This window comes from Fragaria vesca, linkage group LG1 (assembly GCF_000184155.1).
Source record: "Fragaria vesca subsp. vesca linkage group LG1, FraVesHawaii_1.0, whole genome shotgun sequence".
Classification (NCBI taxonomy): domain Eukaryota; kingdom Viridiplantae; phylum Streptophyta; class Magnoliopsida; order Rosales; family Rosaceae; genus Fragaria; species Fragaria vesca.
Window position 1 is genome coordinate 3,550,870 of NC_020491.1, and position 21,380 is coordinate 3,572,249.

The following is a 21,380-nucleotide window of genomic DNA, read 5'->3' on the forward strand; positions in this document are numbered from 1 at the left end:
TCATCTCCTCTGGAAGTTGAATGCTTTTATGGCATAGGCAAAAATTATGGCGAAAAGAATGCAGAAACCGACGACCATAACTCCGGCTACACCGAGGAAATCATGCCTGTATCCGAGACCAACTTTGAGTACCAGCCTTATCGAAATTGTTGTTTCTCCATCTGCTAGCTTCACAAGACTGTCATCGTCACCGTACTGCGAAACAATCAGGCCATACAGACTCCAGGCTACAGGGTTTGCCCAGTAATACCATCTCCACCACATTGGGATTCTCTGAATTAAGCATTATATATACCAAGAATTTATTGTGTTAGAGAGATCGACTAGCTCAATGATGTTCTGATTTATAGTACAAAGAAAGAAAGAAAGCAGGGGATCGGAGTCACTTCTGTTACCTTGTGAGGAATCATGAAGCCACTGAAAAGATTCCATAGCATGTAAAATGGTGCAGCTATTATGGAAGCTACGTTATGATTTGGTGTGACGGCTGTTGTCATCATTCCGTATAAGGTGAAGTACAGCATTGTGAAATACATGAAGAATAAGTACCAAACAAACTTCAAGAGTGTCCAGTCAAATGCAGCCGTGGAGTAGAAAATTGTGCAGTAGATGACTGCTTGCGCAAACACATAAGGGAACTCTATCGCAACCTGCACAGAAGATCGATACATGATTAACATAACCTTTGGGAGTATCAAGTATTATGCCTGAACAAAGTGGATGAAGGTTAACCTGAGCAAATGCAAATGGTAATGCCGAGTACATCCCAGCAGCTCTCTCTCGATATGAGACAAATCTTTCTATAGAAACAACAGGTTGAACAGCAGTGGCATTGGTGATTCCACTGAATAGGATTGCTGCATATAGGGATCCCATGGCATTTAGTAAGTCCTGCTGAGTCTCCCTGTGTACAATGAAGGAGAATATGGTATGCTTGATTCTATTGTGAGTTACTTTAAGTCAAAAGATAGGCACAGAAAAAGAAAGAAACCTCTTTGCCCCAAATCTCCAACAAATTGTTCCTAACATCAAGGAGATGATGACTGTGTAAAAGAACCGAACTGCGGTGTACTGAGGGTTCCGCCAATAAGACAGATTTTGCTTCCATAGACAAGTGAGAAATTGTTCAAATGATGTCTGAGAGTACTTGGTTGGAAAGTTCAATTCTTTGGAATTAGCACTTGGCTTGCTGAGGTGTTCAACCAAGTCTATGTTACGTCTGAAACAAGGAAAGGAGGTATTATTAGATGGAGAAGCAGATAAAAGCTAGCTACCCGGCTAAAATTTATGAGAAGTGTTCATACTGAAACAAGTTTGAACTTCTGTAAATTTCTGCGAAATCCACCCCCAGACGGCTTTCTTCAGTTGGAGAAGTGACATCCAGCATCCATGCAGCAGGATTATATCCAGGCCTGATCTTTTGTACTCCTTCAATCGCCTGCAGATATAGATATGCATATGTCAATTTTTTAACCCTTATACACCTGATAGCACATATTCTAACATACATCCTGGCATGCATGATCTGACCTCAAAGTACTTGATGAGTTCAGAAGACCTGGGTCCAAGTGGACCAGCATATATGAGCTGACCTCCGCGCTTCAGAAACAGAAGCTGCAATGACAGATGATTAGCAGGATCAATCAGATATTAAGTCAATACGGAACTGAGTCTGATTAGAAATATGCACTCAATTATTAGAAAGTGATAGCCATAAAAGAAATAGGAAACATGATACAAAAAATAATTAGATCATGAGAAAATACCTCATCAAAGGATTCAAAAATGTCTATGCTAGGCTGGTGGATTGTGCACACTATAGTACGTCCAGTATTGACTATATTCCTCACAGTCCTCATCACAATGGCTGCAGACCTTGCATCTAGCCCAGATGTGGGTTCATCCATAAATACTATAGATGGATTAGCAACCAGCTCCACAGCTATAGTTAGCCTTTTTCGTTGTTCTGTGGACAAGCCATTCACCCCCGGTAAACCAACCAGTGCCCCTCTTAATGGAGTGAGCTCCACAAGTTCCATCACCTCCTCTACAAAAGCCTGTAATTTTCTTTCTCAATATTTTAGATGCTGCAATGATCTTATGATAAAGACATACAAAAAAAAAATGCAAGTATTTTATGTGAATACCTTCTGCGTATCCAAGTCAACTTCTGATGGCAAGCGAAGCCAACTAGAGAACATAAGTGATTCAACGACAGTCAAGCAGGGGGAGTGAATATCAGATTGCTCACAGTAACCGGAAATTCTAGCGAAAGTTTCTTGCTTTTTTGGATAACCAGAAATATTAATGCTCCCTTCTATGATCCCACCAGTTTTTCTGCCAGCTAACACGTCCATAAGGGTGGTTTTGCCAGCACCACTTACTCCAACCAATGCTGTAAGCACCCCGGGCCTAAACGCTCCAGTTACATCAACCAACAGCTGCAATCTCTCTTCTTGTATTCCCTGTTGCTTCAATTCCTGTGGTTGTACTTGGATCAGAAAAGATATAGTTAACATGTTTCCAAGAATAGACTATGCAAGCGGATAGTGTTAAACACTCACCAGAGGGATATCGACATAGTAATTGATATTGCTGAAAGACATGGAAAGTGGTTGAAATGGGAGCACCATTCCTCTCTGCTTAAAGTACTTTCCTGCTTAGAAGATGGCCAAGAAAGAGAAACTAATTAAGACCTATGTATATTTAACTGAAAAGGACTATTTGGAAACAGTTCAGTCTTCAAATTATTATACATACCATTAAGTGACTCTGAATGCTTCAAGTACTGTCTCAGCTCAATAACAACATTTTCTCCTGTTCTTCTCCTTTCTCTCTCTTCTAGCTCTTCCTTCGACACTACAACTTGTTGCTTCCCCAAGGCTGTAGTACATGTTTAATATCCATTTCATTAGGCTTATTAACATTGTCTGGCTATATCGCCTATATGTACCACCAGAAGTAAAATGAAGATCAAGTAGAATTTATAAGCAGAAGTAACTTACGGTTCAGGTAAGCAAGGAAGAATGTGAATAGCAAATTGAATAAAACTGTATATCCAAGCAAAGCACCAATACCAATCCAAAACCAGTATCTCTCCGCAAACAAACTGCGTGCTTTTAGTAATGACTGACCTAATGAAAGACCGGTCTCATACTCATGTCCCTACATAAATAACATGATGGATTAAAAAAGAATCTAAATCGACTTTTAAAATCTAACTAAAAAAATAAATGAAGTGAAATGAATCTTCATATTACTGGCTCTCGCCAATACATATCCAGCTTTTCTAAAAGTTTGTGCCATGAAGCAAAAGTAATCACAAGTTAAGCGTGCGAGTATTTACTTCTGGAGAGGTTGACAATGGTTTGGTTGAGATCTCGTACAAGAAAAACCAACTGCAATGCATGGATAACATATTCTTTCTTTTCTGATGATAGGCTTTGCTGGTATTTCTACCGCCAGCACAAAACCTTCCCTCTTATAACTAGAAATAATTTTTAACTTTCTATAGTCCAAATAAATGAAATGGGAAACTTACCTTATTCCAGGAGTGTCCGAGGAATTCGTTTACAGAAGCTGCATTTTGAGCATACATCAAAGGAGAAAACCAGAAACCCCAAATCCACCATTTTGGTATACGATCTGTCACAATTGAATAGAGAAATGAATAAAAGTATGGGATCACATTGGAAATTAAGACACAGAACTTGACAAAATGTTTACCTCTAGAAATGATGTACCCTCCAAGAGCCATTACAATCAACATGGCAAAAGATCCAAAAGTGTTGGCAACTATCATATTTCGACCCAAGGATCCCATAAAACGGAAGAGAGCTGTGGACATCTGGTGCAGAAGGAAATATACCAAGAACTGCCCAAAAAATCTGCAGTTTCATCAACTTAAGAATCTCATCACAGTGCTAACTTTCACAATTCATGCCAAGTACCAAGGAAAGATATGATCGATTTACCTAGAAATTGCAGGATCAAATCCAATGACATAGTATGTGATTGCCACCCAAAATCCAGACTCTATGAGTGAATTTGGAATACTCAAGAGCCAGGAAGGAAGAGTATAGACCCAACTTGGATAGAAGTGCAAGTCCCTATGCTTGTAAAGCACTGGAAGCTTGGCAACCAACATTGGCACCTCCATAAAGCCATTAAAAAGAATAATAACCATGGAAAAGTATAGTGCCCCGAGATACAAGGCTGCATCATCAATTGTATCATGGTGCATTTTTGTCCGGCAGAAAACACTCATTGTGACCAAAGCAACAAAAAGAAGCTGGAAGACAGAATATAGTACTTGCAAATCAGTATAACATTTAACCTTTCAGATTATTAAGCTGGCAAAATATTATTGCCTTTTGAAGAAACAAATAATTGTACAATTACCTGAACGAATTTAAATATATAAATAAATGCATTTCGCTTCATCAGTAGCACTTGCCAGTTAAAGCTTGTCTTGAGAAGTTCCATCCTCCTCATGCCATAGAGAGAAGTTGCCAAAGCTGCAGGGTGGTTATAGCGTTTATCAAAAGGAACTTTCAACTCTTCTGACAAATTCTTCCCATCTTGAAATGAAGGAAAAGCTTCAACAAACTTTGCTGGTGGTATGTAACGGTATGGAAGATCAGGATTGGACCAGTACTGCTCTTGATCCTTCTTTGATATAACCTGTGTACAAGGGAAAGAACAATATATCAAGGACTTGTAAAAAGATAATAATTTAAAAGTCCAGGTAGGTAGTTATTCACAGCTTACTTCTTGCAAGAAGTCTGCCACATTCTTTCGCTGGGGACAACTAAACCCCATGTATGAAAAGAAATCAAGAGCAGCTTGCCGGGGTCCCTGATACACGATCTGACCCTCACACAAAAGTATAACATCATCGAACAACTCGTAGGTCTCTGGAGCAGGTTGAAGTAAAGATATAATAGTGGTGGAATCAAGTGCATGAGTTGAATGCCTAAGATACTTGATGATTTGATAAGTAGTGGAACTGTCAAGCCCAGTTGATATTTCATCCATGAACAACACTCTTGCTGGACCTACTAGTAATTCACCTGAGAATCACATAGTTTCTCCATCAGCAAACAGCTTTACCTTGCCAAAAAGATGTAGCACCTAAAATTGAAACACCAACTATGCACCTGAAGTAAGCCGCTTCTTTTGGCCCCCTGATATACCCTTGAGCATTTCATCTCCTACCAACGTATCAGCACATATGTCCAACCCTAAAATCTTTGTCAGAAATATGTTAGTACTAGGAAAGAGAATCAAAGAAGAAATCTTGATACAACATAGTAGGAACTTCAATAACTTGAATCGAGAAAATACCTTCATGATGTACTCTACCACAAGGCTAGTCTCTTTCTCACCAAGAGCTAATGACTGCAAAACAACATTACGTCAGTAATGGCTACATGTCAAAGGAATCAAGCATTTGTAGCCAGAAACTAGTACCTTCATGAATATATCAAGATCACCATCGGGTTTTATCCCTGCAATCTTTTCTCTTCTTGCAAGTTCTACTAGCATATCTGTCACCAAACATTCATGTCAGCATTTCATCAAACACAAACCACTCACCAATAAGTGGACATTTCCCCAAAGCTTACCATATTTGAATCCAACACCTTGACACCGTCCTGCAAAGTCAAGAGTCTCCCTCACAGTCATCTCGGCCGCAAACCAGTCCTGTTGGCTGACATAGGCTGCCGTCCTCTGCGGCACAAACTCATTCAATCCATGGCCATTGTATGTGGTTTTACCTGACATCTTCAAAAAGTGATCAAACATCAAATGAGTACTAATTGAAGCTGAAGTCACCAAAATCAGCAACTACCATAACATTCAAGATAACAAAAGTTAAAGCACTACCTGAAGACCAGTTCCAAGGCGTCCAGCGAGAGCCAATAGCAGCGTTGTCTTGCCGGAGCTCGGTGGGCCCAATAGCAACGTCAATCTAACACACAACAGCAACAACTCATTACTACACTGAAAATTCAGCACTTCAGTACTAAACTACTAATTGAAGCTCAAATGTTTTACCTTGAAGGTCTTATAATCCCACTAATGTTGTCTAAAATCGTTAATTTACTTCTCTTGCTCCTCAATAACCGTAATTGCCTCAGAAGCGCCTAAAATCACATTCACAAAAATACAAAAAATTAATCCAATCATCACATATGTAACAGAAACTGAATAAGAATTAGAAAAGAACAAATCTAAACCTCGGTCATATTGAAAACGAAATTCGGAATAGTCGGCAGTGCCCTGCTTCCCACATGAACAAAAGCTTCAACCTTCAAATCCTGAAACCGCACCTCGATCTTTGGAAAGTCCAAATCAACTCTGTAACACCCGAATTTGATCCAAACTTTCACACTTTATACGCAATTTTAGAAACTAAAATCTGTTTTGTTGCTCGAAAATAATGACTTACGCATTGAACCGGAGTCGCATTTTCCGAAAGAACTGCTCGGGGTCTTGTTCGGCCGAGTTAACTAGCCGATCAAGCAAGAGCTTCTGCTCCTGAGCCTGGAGCTCACTGACGTCAACCTCCTTGGTATCTCCCACAATGTTCTTAAAAATGCCACGTCGGACTCTGGCGTATGTCGGCAGCCTCTCCAACGCCGCCCACCGTAAAGCCTCCTCGTCCTCCCCCTCCTCCCTAAACGACGCCGTCCTCGCAAACGCATTCTCCGCCGAGTTCCACATTATGGTAGAAACACTTACAATCTCATCTGATCTGAAACACTGTGATAAAGGTTAGAGAGAATGAGAGAGAAGAAGAAGAGGGTAGGGTTTGAATGAGGAGATGGATAGAGAGATAGACTAATGTTCGTCTCTGATTGCTGGAAATGGTGGTTGGAGACTGCATTAAATAGTCTCTCTTGCATTAAGTTTTTGGTTTGGTTTTTCTCCTTCTTCTTCTTTCTCTAACTAAAAACTAGAGAGACAGTGAGGGTATAGCACGTTAAAGTGTTTCACAGTTTTTGCAGGGACATGAAATAACAGAGAGGTCTCTCATCATTTAATAGCCGCGGGAAAGATACAAAACGGCACGAGTCGTCTTTGACACCCCCCACTCGCCTCTGTCTTTCCATTTGCTTTGGAAATGGAAAGTCTTTTTCATCAGATGGCTGGGAGTGGCGCGTGAGTTGGCTTCGCCGGGAAAGTGTCGTGGGGTTTTGAGGCGGGAGTTTGAATGAAACGGCGGGGAAGGTGGGGTTTTGCTGGGTTTTTTTTAACGGTGAGTTAAAAAACGGCGGGTAGGAGGGTGTCGGCCGTTTAAAAGTTTGATGTTACACAATTGCACCTTTTAATCCGAGAAATGGGACAATTTTGTTGCAAGAGTATGGAAGAAAGTATGATTTTTTCTCGCCTAACGGATCTACTAAACTTTCTCACCAAGGTAATCTAAAATTCTAAATGTTTGATTATTGCATGTTATGTCGTACGACTACTAAATTATGTTTCTTTTAAGATGTAAGGTCTAAAGATATTTACCGTGAATTGGTTATTTTGATTTTACCGTTTATGAACTATCTAGCTTCTATATGACATTCTAATCATTGAAGTTGTCCAGTGAATCTATGAGGGATAGTAATGATGATAGTAGATGATTGTAAACAAACATAATGGTATGGCAGCTCTTACCAGAAAACGAAAGTATCTTTTTTTGTAATACCAAAAGAGAAATGTAACTTTTGTATTCTGGTGTGTGTGTCTATATATATATATATATTTATTTATTTATATAAAGAAATGTTTCAAAGCGGATGTTCGCACTCGGCTTAAAGTGCGGACGTCCCTCTGTTCGCCACCGTACGACGCCGACGAGGGCGCGTCTTCACCCCAGCGGACTCCAGCAGCGTCCCCGACCACTTTCCCTCTCCAGCGAGTCCGCCGAATTCCAGTTTCCAGCGAGATTGACTTTATTTGAAGTTTTGGGTGATCTCGCCGGAAAACTGGAAAAGATTGGACTCACCGGGGAGGAAAAGTGGTCGGAGACACTACTGGAGTCCGTTGGGATGGAGGCGCGCCCTCACTGGTGTAGTATGGTGGCGAACGGAGGGACGTCCGCACTTTAAGCCGAGTGCGGACGTCCGCACCAGAACGGGCCTATATATATATTGTAGGTAAAACTCCAATAACCCCCCAGCTAACTGTGATCTCAGCAATTCCTACTATATATGATCTCATTTCATAAACAAATATATAGTTAGAAATACCTATAAAACTGATCTAACCAAATAATTCATTCCTCATATTAAACCAAGTCAAAACATTGATCTGGTGTGTGTGTATATATATATATGGTTGTCTACTTACAAAGATATAAGTGAGGGAATGTGGTTGCTACCTTAGTCAAGCCTCTAAGTTAGCTTAGGATTTGAATGTATACTTGTATATATATATGTGCATTATTCAATATGGGAAGTAGGAGATGGAGATAGGTCTATAGATGAGAAGAGGGACATCCATGGATTTATATCATCTGGATTAGTAACTGGTCAAGAAAAGGGTTTTTCTTCCTGCCAACTGCATTCGATCTGCATATTATTCCTTCGCACGCAGCGAGCTACTTGTAGTTGGCAAAGAAGTTGAGATATTAATGGTAACTAAATGCATGAGGACCCGCGTGCATTGAAATATGTACAAATGAACTGATAATAGTGCTTAATATTTATGCAGCAAGGTAGATGATCAATTATTTATGCATGTGGTGTTTGAATCAGTGGAAGAAAATAGAGGAAAAACCCCATGTGAATATGTAGTTTTCAAGATAGAACTTATGGTGGTGGAACTTATTGCTAGTTGGCAGAAATTTCAGGATCGGTGGGCAGAACTTTGAAGGCAAATACGTCTGGAATTTCAATAGTATTGACTGTGATCGACTCCTGGAACAAATCGAAGAAGTTCTCATGGATCGATGACAGTTACGAAATAGTTACTGACTAGCTCTGCTAATCTGCAACTCTGCTGTGTTTTTGCAACAGATTAATGAAGATCGAGTTAGGGATATTTTGATCCAATCGAATTTGTATGCACATGGCTTTAGTTTGGTTAGGCATTTGCTCAGCCAAATTTGACAGAAAGATATACGATCCAACGAAAGTGATGGATCAATGCATTGCTTTTATGATAAACATATGAATATATCGTATGTGTTTACTTTAGATTCGGACGTGACTCACTTTAGAGAAGCCGAATCCATTTCGTTTTTTCATTTTCAATGCCCCTGCTGGTTAGACCATTGCTGCATACACTACTAGTCTACTACTTAGGATATAGCTTGCACGTCATAGCTTTTGCACAAGAGTAAAACAAGTAAACAACACTGTTCTCCCTGTCCTATTTCTCCTATTCATGACCGACAAATCTAAAGATGTATAAGCAGAAAAGACCTACTCTATATACATACTGTGTCTCCGGGAAATTAAACAATGAAGTAGACAAGTTAATTTACCTCACGATCAATCTTAATTAACCATTGCCCACTGCTCTAGCAAAACATGCATGTAGTGAAGAAATTGAACAAAATAAAAGTCTACTGGTTGGTGAGAGTGGTTCACAAAAATCACACTTGTCTTACATGTAGCGATTCGTATATACCATAAACAGGACTGGTATACTTAACTAGCAACCATATATGATAGTAACACCATTCTTAATGTACATGTTTAGTGATCTATGCACTTTGAATTTGAATTCTACCGGAGGAACAAAATTTCGGTCATCCACAACATATCTGCCTCCATCTACTTCCAGTTTCACATAAATTTTAATGGATTTTCTTCTGTTCTGACTTCAGAAAATCATTTGAAAAAGTCCGGTCATCATTTTTTAGTTTCGTCAGCTCTAGCAATTCTTTAAAATCATGATTTGAATGTGGAAAAATTTTGGTGAGAAATTAAGAATATTCAATTTTGACCAAAAAACCGTGAGCTATAACCCACAAATTTGAATGAAAAACGAAGATTGGGTGAAAAATTAAGTTTTAATTGGAGAACTTATTTGGTTGGTATCCAAATGTGTTAGAAGTTAGAACATCGTGATTAGAATTTAGAAATTTAGAACTTATTTTTAGAGATTTTCACGGCTCTTTCCTTGGTGCTTTTGCTCCAAACCTTGAAATTCCTAACTCGATGGATGCAGAGGTTATGGCGGTTATTCAAGCAATTGAGCTGGCTTGGGTTAGGGATTGGAAGCATATTTGACTTGAGGTGGATTCAACAATTGTGCTTAATTTCTTGCGGGATCCTCATCTTGTTCCATGGCGTTTGAGAGTAGCATGGGGTAATTGTTTGCACCGCATTTCTCAGATGAATTTTCGATCTTCTTATATCTTCAGGGAAGGTAATCAGGTGGCAGATGCTCTTGTTAATATGGGTTTTTCGATGTCTGCATTTTCTTGGTGGGATGAACCTCCCCACTTCATTCGGGGCATGTATCAACGAGATAAGTTCGGTCTCCCAAACTTTCATTTTCATTTACTTGTTTTATAGTGTAGTTTAATGTTTCTTGTTTGGTGTTTTAGGGTACTGGTTTTAGTGACATCCAACTTGATTGTAATCTTTCTTTTTTATTAATAAATTTGAGGTTGGAGAGCACTCTACTCTACCCAGCTCCTGTTGACTAAAAAAAAAAATATTTAGAAGTTTAGACACATGGATTTGGTGCCTTGCACAAGATTTAAAACCTTATAATTTCACTAAGACCAACGGTGAGGTCCGGCCCAATTTACACTTTATTTCTACGCGTCGGGCCCGTAAATGCTTGCTATCCAGTACATGGGCTACGCCACGCGTGCAGATGGGCCCAACTTACAGTCCTCCAAAACGTCGTCGTTTATGATCCAATACATGGGATGCTCGTTCTAGAAACAGAAGACGAAGAAAACAGGGCGGTAAAAAAGAAATGGAGGAAGAAAGCTCCGGCGCTCTGTCCGACGCCGCAATCGAAACCCTAAGAAGCCGAGGATGGTGCTTCGGCGACCTGGAGCAAGTCCAAGCGATGATCCTCATCCACTCCGCTCTGGCCGACGACACGCGCACGGTGGTGAACTCCGTCGAATCGGAGCTCCTCAACATAGATCTCAAATCCGTCGGAGCCAAGTCGTTACCCGACCCGGTCACTCTTCGCAAGTCCTCTCATCTTCTCGGTCCCAAAGTCCTCCAGGTAAACACGCCTTCATCCAATTTTGTTGCTTTAGGCTCTGTTTGGCTGGTTTGAAATTCATGGATTTTTGGTGTTTGATTTGATCAGATTGCTAGGGTTAGAGACGTTACGAGTAGCAATGTGGACGATTTTGCGAGAAATTCGAGTCGGCGGCTCTTGAAACTTGGTCTCAGTGATGGACATAGTGAGGTAGCAGCTATAGAGTACTCGCATATTTCTTCATTCTCTGACGACGTCGTTCCAGGGACTAAGGTACTGTCAAAATACTCGAGCAGACTTTGATTCAATTCTTATGGATTTAGCATGATCAAGTAGGAATTGTGAAGCATTATTATTAGTAGGATGATACTGAATTAAGTTAGTGCAGCTGAGAATTTTATTAGAAAGTTTCGGAGTTTATCGAAAAGTTTCAGAATTTTCTTTGTCTTGCTTTGTTTATTTTAGAAATCCTGATATAAATATAAATATGCTTAAGCTGGAATAACATAATTTACAACACATAGAAAGCTTCTTCATACGTATATATTGAGAAACTTGCAGCTCTACTTCCTCATTTCCTACCCATCGTGTTTATTGTATGTTGCGGGTGATATACAACCTCAATATGAATTTTAGGATATGTTTTTAGTTGTCTGAACCCTAATATCTGGAGCCATTACTTAATAATTGTTACGTGTTACTGCCTTTTGATTTGCAGGTCCGCCTGGAAAATAAAGCTGTGATACGGAATGGGATTGTATGTTTGACTCCTAAAGTCTTGACTGTGTTAGGAGGTGTTGTGCAGTCCCTCTATGAAGAATGGCAGATGAATAAAAAGTATTCAGGTTTCTCACGTTCGACTTTAAGGCTTTCAAAGGAAAGTGATGGTAGTGGTCCTCCTCCATTTGAGAAGTTGCAAGTTGGGGCACCCAAAACTCAGTTTCCTCAGCAAGAGAAGCCTTGTCAGTACTTCAACTCCTGAATATATATGATCTTATAAATTTATTTGTCTTTCAAAGTGATGTTCAGTCGATCATTAATAGCAATGCATGTGTAACTCATGGGCAACATGTGATGATTTGCAGATCAGTCTACTGTTAACACCAAGAGCAGCGATGCTACTTCCAGATCTTCTGAGATAATACCAACTGGAAAGCAGCAGCAGAACCTTCATTCAAAGTCAAATGATGTTGATAATCCTAATAAGAAAAATGATGTGGCTGGCAATCTAAAGACGGATTCTATTGATGAAAGAACTGAAGAGAAACCTAGTAGCTCTGCACCAAGGCCAAAAGAAGGTGGAGCCTCATTTAAGTCCGGCCTGCAACTATTTTCTTATTAATATGTTGCAGTACTTAATTATTGCAATAGTATCATGTCATTCTAATGTATCCATGGCCTCTACAGTTGTTGAAGCTGTCCCTGTTCAAAACCAAGCAGCAGCACAGAAACTCCTCCAGAAAATGAGTCATCAAAACCAGGATAGTAGGTATTCGAGAGGTAGGAAATTTAGAGGCAAGGGGAGGGAGGAGGAGGCAGAGGTATTCACTTTGGAAGAATGGGAAAAGAGGAAAGCTGGTGCAAAGCCTTCCCTAACCGCCCCTTCTGCAGATGCCCATCGTGATGAAGAACTTGCTTGGCAGCTTCAAAATCAATTTGATTTAGAAGAGTCTCATGTTAGTTTTCTCACATCATTCAGTCTCATTTTTGTTATCGTTTTTCCTTTTGTCTTGCAAGTTTTAATATCGTTATGCTGCGATTTCAGGCACAGACGGGTCCTCAAACTGTGGGGGCAGATGATATCAAGCTGAGCATGTTTACGTATGAGAAGAACGACGACTGGGGTAGTGGAATGGGAAATGGGAGGAGAGGGAGAGGCAGAGGACGAGGAAGAGGTAGCAGAAGGGGAAGGGGAAGAGCATGGGAAGATGAAGAAGGCAGTTACGAAATGGAATATGAAAGGAGTGGAAGAGGGAGCGGATGGGGAAGAGCAAGGGAAGACGGTGACACTAATGGAATGGAACATGGAAGAGGCGGAAGAGGGAGTGGATGGGGAAGAGGAAGGGAAGACGATAACATGGGTTATGGCACAGAACACGGAAGGGGCGGAAGAGGTGGAGGATGGGGCAGAAGGGATGATGACGGTGGCGGTTATGGAACAGAACACGGAAGGAGCGGAAGAGGAAGAGGAAGGGGAAGGGGAAGAGGAAGTAGAGGGAGATGAAGTGGAACATTTTGCTTATATGTTTGTTTTACCACCTATGTTACATTCCAATCCGTTTTATTTTTTTATCAGGTAGTGTTTGTTGTTGCTGAAATGAATTGGACCATACACTAGCTACTATAGTGGTTCAAGTTTAAAGAACGTGAAAAACAATGCCTAACCTAACCTAACCTCACTAATTTGTTAGCAAGTTAAACCTGCCCAAGTCTCAATAATCAAAGCATATAATATGCTTACTTACTACCTCCTAGTAGTCGTCGTCTTCTTCCTACGCATAACACACCCTTGTCGTGAAGCGTATCCAAGCTTCTCCGAAAGCCATGGACTCGCATCTAATCCAGCCCTTGATCGCCTTCCTAATCTCGGCCTTCGTGGCCGCCCGTGCCTACCGCCGGAAATCACTCGACTTTTCCGGCGCAGTCGCCGGCCTCGCCGTCATGACTCTCCACATTGCAGTCGGATACAGGTACTTTCTCACCTTCTGCTCATCTCTATGAATCCAAGCTCACAAAGTCCTCATCTTTGTTTGCTCTGTATAGATACGGAGCCGTGTTGCTCGTCTTCTTCTTCACGTCGTCGAAGCTCACCAAGGTTGGCGAAGAGAAGAAGCGCCGGGTTGACCCGGAATTCAAAGAAGGCGGTCAACGCAATTGGTACTAGTTTGCTTTGTGTTTTCTATATCATCAAATTCTGTTACGGTAGATTTTTTGATTCTTTATTTATTTATTTATTTATTTATTTTTAGGATACAGGTGCTATCGAATGCAGGGATTTCATCAGTGTTGGTTGTGGTGCTGTGGAGGCTGACGGGGTTGGAAGAGAGATGCTTGGACTCGAAGGAGTCGGTTTTGGTTACGGCACTGATGGGAGGGGTTATAGGACACTTCTCTTGCTGCAATGGAGACACTTGGTCTTCTGAGCTTGGAATTCTTAGTGATGATCAGCCTCGTTTGATTACTACTTTCAAGGTTCTTTACATTTCGCTGTGTTTTGTGATTAAATGCTTACGGTTTGCTTGCAATTGATTGACTGCTGCGTCTCCGGTTGTAAATGTTTGGGCTCTGAAGTTGATTAGTTTCGATGTTTTTTGCTTTGCGATTTAGGTTGCAGTGCATCTTCTGATTTGGTTGAAATGACAGTTCTGTTTAAGTTTTATTTTCAAAAAAATATGTTGTGAATTGTTACTATCTTGTCTGAATGTATAAGTTATGCTTATGTGCCTATGATTGTAATGATTTTGTGGATACATCATCCAGCAGCTTTCCCACTTTATCCAATGGTTGTGTTATAGACATGTGTCATGTGTGTACGCCTGCATGCCAATTTGTTTCACATTTTCGCAGCTAAGCTTATAGCTGGCGTGTTTTTTCTTCTTCTTCTTCTTATTCTTTAGCTGTTACAAGATTACCAGTGTTCTAATAGTATAGTGGTAGTTGCCTTACTTTCATAGGTGATATGTGGGTTCATCCAATCGTGATTACAACTGTGAATTGTAGATTTATGGGAAAAATATTTGGAAGGCTAGAAGGAAACAGATTAGTTGGCCACTTGGATATGTAGTAGATGATAGATGCTAATTTTGCTCTACATTGTTGGCAGCCTGTGCGGAAAGGTACCAATGGCGGAGTTACTAAAGCAGGATTACTGGCAGCTGCTGCAGCAGGGTCTGTTATCGGATTGGCGTTTGTGCTTGTTGGCTTTCTGACTACAAAATGTACATATGATGTAGCACTGAAGCAGCTGTTTGTGATACCTCTTTCTACCCTTGCTGGACTTTGTGGTAGTGTCATTGATTCTCTTCTGGGAGCAACACTGCAATTCAGTGGATTCTGTACTGTTCGTAACAAGGTATGTGAAAAACAAATGTGATTCAATTGTTACTAAGGCCAGAGTTGTATCTTCTTAACTCGGTTTATTTCATTGAGTTTATTCTTCAAATATGATGCTGAAGTAAACTCTTTCTAATTGGCTTTTGTAGGTTGTTGGCAAACCAGGACCTACTGTCAAGAAGATATCTGGCCTCAATTTTCTTGACAACAATGCCGTAAATGTTGTGTCTATCCTGATAACAACAATCCTCACTTCCATTGCCTGCATTTACGTCTTTTGAGACCGACTGGTTCAACCTACTATTATGAGTTGTTCAGACAGTGTTGATTCCCTGCACAACTGATCCATGTACTAGCACCGCAGGATGTAACCCTTCCGATCGGAAAAGCAGTTTCTCAATGCTAACCCAAAACCCTAACTAATGAAAACTGGGGTTCAGTGTTCTGCAAGCTGATATTCTGAGAATCATGACTTGACATAATTTACTTGGAGAGTTCTTTTTGTTAAGCATAAGCTATCAGATAATGATGGTTACCTACCTCAATCAGATATTTTGAATTATGCTTCTACTTTTCTTCAGTTCTACTTTCCATCGTTCACTATCTTAGTAACAAGATGATATAAAACGCTTGAATATGGAAAGACTAGTTCATGACTGCCAATAAGATATTGAAATGATGCACAAGTCATTGACTTTCACTCTTTCAGAAAGAAAAGTTTTTGCTTGAACTTGGAATTTCTAGTGTTTTGAAGACAATACTCTCTCTACTTGGTGTTTTGAAGCTGGGATGTCAAATACATGTCGGATTAGGCAGTTTCATTGGAGAAGATACCGTTAGACCTCCAGGTGGAATTTGACAGTTTCACTGGAGATGCTCGTAGGTGTTTGCTTGATCTTTCGATCATTAGTGTTTTGGAATAACAGCTCTCACACTTGGTCTTTGCTTGTTTTCAGTATAACCGAGTGCTTTTCTTCAATGTGTTTATGCTAGAGAAAACCACACAAGTCATTTCCGAAGCTTGTAAAATGACCCCCCCTATTACTCTTGAGGTTGTGCGGGAAGTTACTGCAGTCAAACAAACTGAACTGCATGAGCTTGTCCTCTTCTATAAGATAATCTTTTAGGTATGGACATGAGAAGCACACCCATTTAACTTTTCATGATGCACCCACTTCTTTTGTAACGCATCGTCAACAATGTACGGCTCACTCATCGCTTTCTTGATTCCTTTCTCATGAGCTTCAGGTGAGACTCACGTCATGCATGAGACTGTGATGCTCTTTGGATTCTAATTCTCAGTACCCTCCAAACGAAGATGGAAGTCGATAACAGCAAACAAACCTACCTCTTCTCTTTAAGTATTTCCATACAGCTGTATGATTCCATTTCAACACGGATTGTTGATGAACATGGATTGAATTATCATATGGGGCAGCATTTAGTTCAAAACAGAACAGAACAGAACAACAAGCAAAACCAGATTAAATAACGAAGATCAAATGTACATTCAGATTTGAGCAAGCCGTCAATTCATGGTAACACCATTCGGATTTATGTCCTAATCTCAACTCCGCAACCAGCTAAAAAAAGGGTTCATAAATTTAAACAGAAAAATGTGTCCAAACGGGAAAAGGAACAATAATTTTAGCTATACATCGATCTTCTATTGGCATTCGAGAGCCAATGGCTTAATATTCATAAGCATGATCGCCATCTACTTGAAACGGAAAAGACAGAATACAACTTACAAAAGAGGTGTCAATAAACACGACGGCAAGCAAAAGGGTCGGTCTGTTACGAGCTTAGCACAGCAGGAACACCATCAACAAAATTCAAAACAACATCCAGGCACTAATACTAATGCAGCTCATTGTTATCCCAAACTTTGTCCATCCAACCCACACTGATTCCTAGTACTCGATCAGAGCTGTCACAATCCGGTTACTTAGGAAACTAGCAGACAACAGGACAAGTAGAAGGCTTGATGGGAGCTAAAAAGTTACAAGCTACAACAGGTTGGACGCCAGCAGCAGTTTCCAAGCGTTCCCATGTTATCCTTCTCTTCTCGGCTGCAGAATTTGACTTAATATGTTCCTCCTCCAATTTACATTGGCAGGCAAGTACCAGCTCCTCATCCATCTCACAAAACATCTTCCTCACATTCATTGTCAGGTTGAGTACTGCTTGATTCCAGTGGTTTTGGGTATTTCGCTCAATAGCTGGGAAGACAAGTGGCAAAATCACCTGTCGGTTATGCCCAATAAGGTTAAGGATGTGTTCATTGTTCCATAACAAGTGCGCTCGCTCAGCCACCTGAAAGAAAATGTGTCATACAGCAAGAAAACAAAGGGAAGGGATGACAATGGCATGAGTAACAGCTTCATCAATCGAATGGTACCTAAAATGTGATGCTATATCTACAAACATGGAGAAAATTCAAGAAACTGCAGTACTATGATAGCAATACAGGAATCAAGTTTGTAAAAGTTACCTGGTAATGGGAACTATTGAGGCAGCATCTGATTCTTCGGAACAGAGGGACCATGATCTTTTGGAACTCGTCCATGCTAGTCATTTCCAAAACCTCTTCTAACTCACTTAGAAACATCAACTCCTTCTGGCTATTTGTTACTGGCCAATATTTCAACAACCCCTTTATTACAGTACTAGCCAACTTTGGGTCCTTCTCTATAAACTGTACAACGCAATATGTCAATTGCTGGTGATAAATACCCACTGATTTTGGTTTGTGTAGAGGAATCAGAGCCCTCCACAAAAATATCTTGTGCTCTTCCTTCAATGGCAAAGCAAACCCACTAATTACACTCCCGAAAATCTCCAACAGCTCAGACATACCATTATGCCTTTCAGTTTCAAAGACAAAACGATATATGATATTGCTGACAGCTTTCCTTATAAAAGGTCTGTGCACCATGAATTTTCCATAGATCCTATGCAGAATAGTTTTCAAGCAGTCTCTTTCTCTTGGGTCCTCAGAATCAAAGAGGTCAAGTAATCGCACGATAAAAGAATGATCTACATGCTTTTTCGCCACCTTTATGTCAAGCGAACTGTAACTGATAAACCGAACAAGTAGATCATACACAATTTGCAGATGTGACCAAGCAGGATCAAACATTGGTTCTTCATCTTCAGTTTCACCACCAGTAAAATTAGATCGGTACTTGGGTGGGAAAACTCTAAACAGGTTGGTTGCACACATTTTACACATGGCAGATATTGCTGGTTCAGTAAACTTTGCAGATCCAGAAGAAACAAAATCAACTAGTTCAATCAAGGTTTCACGCTTAAGATCTTGCTTAACTGGATCACTAGAATCAATGATCTCGCAGCAAACGTTCAACTTACTGATAAACAGATTCTGCTTCTGTGGATTTGAAACCTCTTTGAAAGACAGATGAGGTTCCACTACCTCTGCTCCAGCTGCAATGCTTGCTGGGAAAACAGCTGAAGACACCCGCTTGACAACATTTAATTTGCTTGTAAGAGAACTCCCACCGATTGTACATTGAAAACCACTTCCCAATATTGGACTATTGTTGCCAGAGTCACTCCCAGCGGAATCTAGTGACTCTGATTTTGGCTTGCGAGGGAACTTGCTCAAAATTTGCTTGAGCATGGTGGAGTCCTACACAATCAGCAAACGGTTAACATGGATTAATGTTATAGGCACAATCAAGTCAATACATTAATGAGAAGAAGAGAAAATGGTCAGCTTAAAGATTGCTAATTACAACAGGATTGCAAGCTATTCTAGGTTATCTACAGCTTTCCATAAGATTAACCTTTTCTCTAAGTTATATCAACTAGGAAATAATCCATATATGTGGAGTGGAGTCCAAACACAGTAACTACCATATACTGTATAATAAGAATGTTAAAACCAATAACAAGAACTCAACCCCAGAAGTAGTCAAGGAGCAAGAAAAACACCACTTAACATTGCTAGAATTATAGGTCATTATGACTTAAGAAGCTAACGGCAGAACACCAGTGTGAAACACATACACTACGCTTTCGTTTGGGAAACCAAAAATTTCATCAAAAAATGAAATTTATCATTTTGAAGAATCTTTAAACCAGAGTCCGGACAGGATCTATGATCTATCTCAATGACCATATTTCTTTAGTAAAATCAGAACTAAAGACTACGCGAGTAATGAACATTTTCCACCAATGCTAAATTCAGATCAAATTCAAAGCAAAATTCAAACCACGAATCATCTTTAGCCAATAAATTCCTAATTCAAACTTCCTTATTAGAAATAACAAGCTACAAATGCAAGACTCATTTTGGCAACAAACTTTTAAATACCAAATGCAAGAAAGTTGTTAGATTTTGGTACAGCAACAACTGAAATCCAGATCTGAAACAAAAATATGAGAACCCAAAAACACAGTGAACTACTCAATGGATCTACACCACAGTACATATGATAAACCAAGCACCAACCCCAGATCACACTAATCCCAAAACCAGCTTAAAAACCAAGAACTAGCCTTGATCTATACAATGCATACACTAAAGTTCATGTTTTTAAAAGAAAAATTTGAACATGGGTCTATGGAGTTAGCTACAATGAACATCAAGAAAAGAAAGAAACCTGTATTTTGAGCTTCTGGGTATGAACGTATGAATGAAGAAACAGCAGAGAGAGAGAGGGAGACCCTTTTTCAGCAAAGCAGAGAAGCAGAGGAGGAGCTCATGATAAGCCTCAAAACTACCCAAAATGTAATCTTGGGTGAGAAAGCAAATGACTTCACTTTAAAACCAAAACAAACACAAGGCAGGAGGAGAAAGGGCGTGTTTGGATGTGAAAGCTTTCACCTTTTGAAATGATATTATCGATCTGTATAAATGAAATGATACCCTTTTGGAAGTTGGAGACTAAGCTAAGCTCCTCTCAACTCTCAACTCTGACCTCCATAGAAGATGAATACGAGGTCCTCGATTGAAGAGAAGAGAAGAGACGGTGTGGCATTTTCTGAGAAAATTGCAGGCACCAGTCTCCACCAACACTAAAGAGGTAAAAGAAATAGTTTAATGGGGTGTTACACAAATGAGAGTATAAAATATGGAAAGCTTGAAACTTGGGGGTGTTTCAGTTGGTAGGAAGAGGAAAAAGAAATTGACAATATTCTCAAGCTATGTTTGGCTGAGATGAATAAGATCTGAGAATGGATTTTCACTTGCTAAAGCTTTTGCTATTCTTGTTCAAAAAAAAAATGCTTTCGCTATTATTGCACTTTGTGGGGGTACCCAATGCAGCCTTATTAATTGTACCAGGTAGCACCAACTCTGTTTCTTATCTATGGGTTTACTCATCTTTTCATTATCCTCAAAAATATTGGGATTAGATTTAGGCACTTGGCCATTTAGGAAGGGTCAGATTTAGATGTAATTTTAGTGTAAGTTTAGCGAGCTACAATGAAACTTTGAAGATGTAAATCGTTATATTTGGCTGGTGGTTGGCATCGTTACGATGACATTTTTCTTCTCACACATATACATCATGGTGGAAACTTGAAGTTTTATCCGGATTTGCTTGTATTTGTTTGTTTGTTTGTCTCTTTCAACCTATTTTAGGTCTTTTGGTTGTAGTTTTGTTCTTGTTGAATATAAATCAATACATTGTAGGAAGAAAATTTTTAAATTAGTAACTATTTTAGTGTATCGCATACATTGCACTTAAGTTATTGCGCCATTAACTGACTGATGGGGTATATTTTGTCTAATCAACACTCTAGTCTTCATTCCAAACAAAGAAAAAGACAGCCATAATGATACTTGGTATCATCATTATGTGCAATCCATGGTGCTGGGACTTTAGGTCGAGAAAATTCAAGTAAAGTGTTAATCTTTGATTAACATGTTCAGAAAAACAATGAATGAATTATGGGATCAACATGATAGCTAAATGACAAAAACAAAGAGCCTGCAGTGAGTCCCCTACTTCTTGTTGTACCAAGACCCACAGGAACAGGGTGTCCCTCAATAAGTTGGTAAAGAAGAAGGAACATATTTGAATATACAAAGCATAGATCAAATTGATGATATACAAAGAAGGTCTGACCAAGATTATTATTGGCTTCGGAGAAGCAGAGAACCGAGAAGAGAAAGATCAAAT

General features: G+C 39.8%; 4 protein-coding genes across 4 annotated transcripts; 2 read left to right on the forward strand and 2 right to left on the reverse strand.

The window, feature by feature from the left end:
- On the reverse strand, window positions 1–6,729 carry LOC101291368 (ABC transporter G family member 32-like). Its single transcript, XM_004287338.1, has 24 exons — window positions 6,455–6,729; window positions 6,243–6,363; window positions 6,061–6,149; window positions 5,890–5,974; window positions 5,628–5,787; window positions 5,473–5,549; window positions 5,347–5,400; window positions 5,160–5,250; window positions 4,771–5,072; window positions 4,402–4,683; window positions 3,975–4,291; window positions 3,727–3,887; window positions 3,542–3,645; window positions 3,006–3,165; window positions 2,761–2,883; window positions 2,565–2,656; window positions 2,148–2,480; window positions 1,767–2,057; window positions 1,531–1,614; window positions 1,305–1,438; window positions 992–1,219; window positions 733–904; window positions 396–650; window positions 1–273 (listed from the first exon to the last, which is right to left on the reverse strand). Exons 1-24 carry the CDS (start codon window positions 6,727–6,729, stop codon window positions 1–3), a joined length of 4,263 nt encoding a protein of 1,420 aa, XP_004287386.1.
- Window positions 6,730–10,888: 4,159 nt separating this feature from the next.
- LOC101291659 lies at window positions 10,889–13,534 on the forward strand. Its single transcript, XM_004287339.1, has 6 exons — window positions 10,889–11,196; window positions 11,284–11,448; window positions 11,894–12,137; window positions 12,261–12,473; window positions 12,583–12,851; window positions 12,941–13,534. Exons 1-6 carry the CDS (start codon window positions 10,936–10,938, stop codon window positions 13,397–13,399), a joined length of 1,611 nt encoding a protein of 536 aa, XP_004287387.1. The 5' UTR covers window positions 10,889–10,935; the 3' UTR covers window positions 13,400–13,534.
- A 52-nt stretch (window positions 13,535–13,586) lies between these two features.
- Window positions 13,587–15,807, forward strand: LOC101291954 (transmembrane protein 19-like). The gene is made up of 5 exons (XM_004287340.1): window positions 13,587–13,865; window positions 13,939–14,052; window positions 14,145–14,367; window positions 14,999–15,247; window positions 15,378–15,807. The coding sequence occupies exons 1-5, from the start codon at window positions 13,720–13,722 to the stop codon at window positions 15,507–15,509; spliced, it is 864 nt and encodes a 287-aa protein (XP_004287388.1). The 5' UTR covers window positions 13,587–13,719; the 3' UTR covers window positions 15,510–15,807.
- Window positions 15,808–16,714: 907 nt separating this feature from the next.
- LOC101292244 (serine/threonine protein phosphatase 2A 57 kDa regulatory subunit B' iota isoform-like) lies at window positions 16,715–20,292 on the reverse strand. Its single transcript, XM_004287341.1, has 3 exons — window positions 19,857–20,292; window positions 17,723–18,880; window positions 16,715–17,544 (listed from the first exon to the last, which is right to left on the reverse strand). Exons 2-3 carry the CDS (start codon window positions 18,869–18,871, stop codon window positions 17,185–17,187), a joined length of 1,509 nt encoding a protein of 502 aa, XP_004287389.1. The 5' UTR covers window positions 18,872–18,880; window positions 19,857–20,292; the 3' UTR covers window positions 16,715–17,184.
- Window positions 20,293–21,380: the final 1,088 nt, after the last annotated feature.

Coding starts and splice junctions, on each gene's coding strand:
- LOC101292244 (XM_004287341.1), bottom strand. CDS start 18,871: ATGCTCAAGCAAATTTTGAGCAAGTTCCCTCGCAAGCCAAAATCAGAG. Junction 17,545..17,722: donor TCAATAGTTCCCATTACCAG/GTAACTTTTACA, acceptor ATTTTCTTTCAG/GTGGCTGAGCGAGCGCACTT.
- LOC101291368 (XM_004287338.1), bottom strand. CDS start 6,729: ATGTGGAACTCGGCGGAGAATGCGTTTGCGAGGACGGCGTCGTTTAGG. Junction 6,364..6,454: donor ATGCGACTCCGGTTCAATGC/GTAAGTCATTAT, acceptor CGGGTGTTACAG/AGTTGATTTGGACTTTCCAA. Junction 274..395: donor GCTTCATGATTCCTCACAAG/GTAACAGAAGTG, acceptor TGCTTAATTCAG/AGAATCCCAATGTGGTGGAG.
- LOC101291954 (XM_004287340.1), top strand. CDS start 13,720: ATGGACTCGCATCTAATCCAGCCCTTGATCGCCTTCCTAATCTCGGCC. Junction 14,053..14,144: donor GAAGGCGGTCAACGCAATTG/GTACTAGTTTGC, acceptor ATTTATTTTTAG/GATACAGGTGCTATCGAATG. Junction 14,368..14,998: donor GTTTGATTACTACTTTCAAG/GTTCTTTACATT, acceptor CATTGTTGGCAG/CCTGTGCGGAAAGGTACCAA.
- LOC101291659 (XM_004287339.1), top strand. CDS start 10,936: ATGGAGGAAGAAAGCTCCGGCGCTCTGTCCGACGCCGCAATCGAAACC. Junction 11,449..11,893: donor ACGTCGTTCCAGGGACTAAG/GTACTGTCAAAA, acceptor TTTGATTTGCAG/GTCCGCCTGGAAAATAAAGC. Junction 12,138..12,260: donor TCCTCAGCAAGAGAAGCCTT/GTCAGTACTTCA, acceptor GATGATTTGCAG/ATCAGTCTACTGTTAACACC.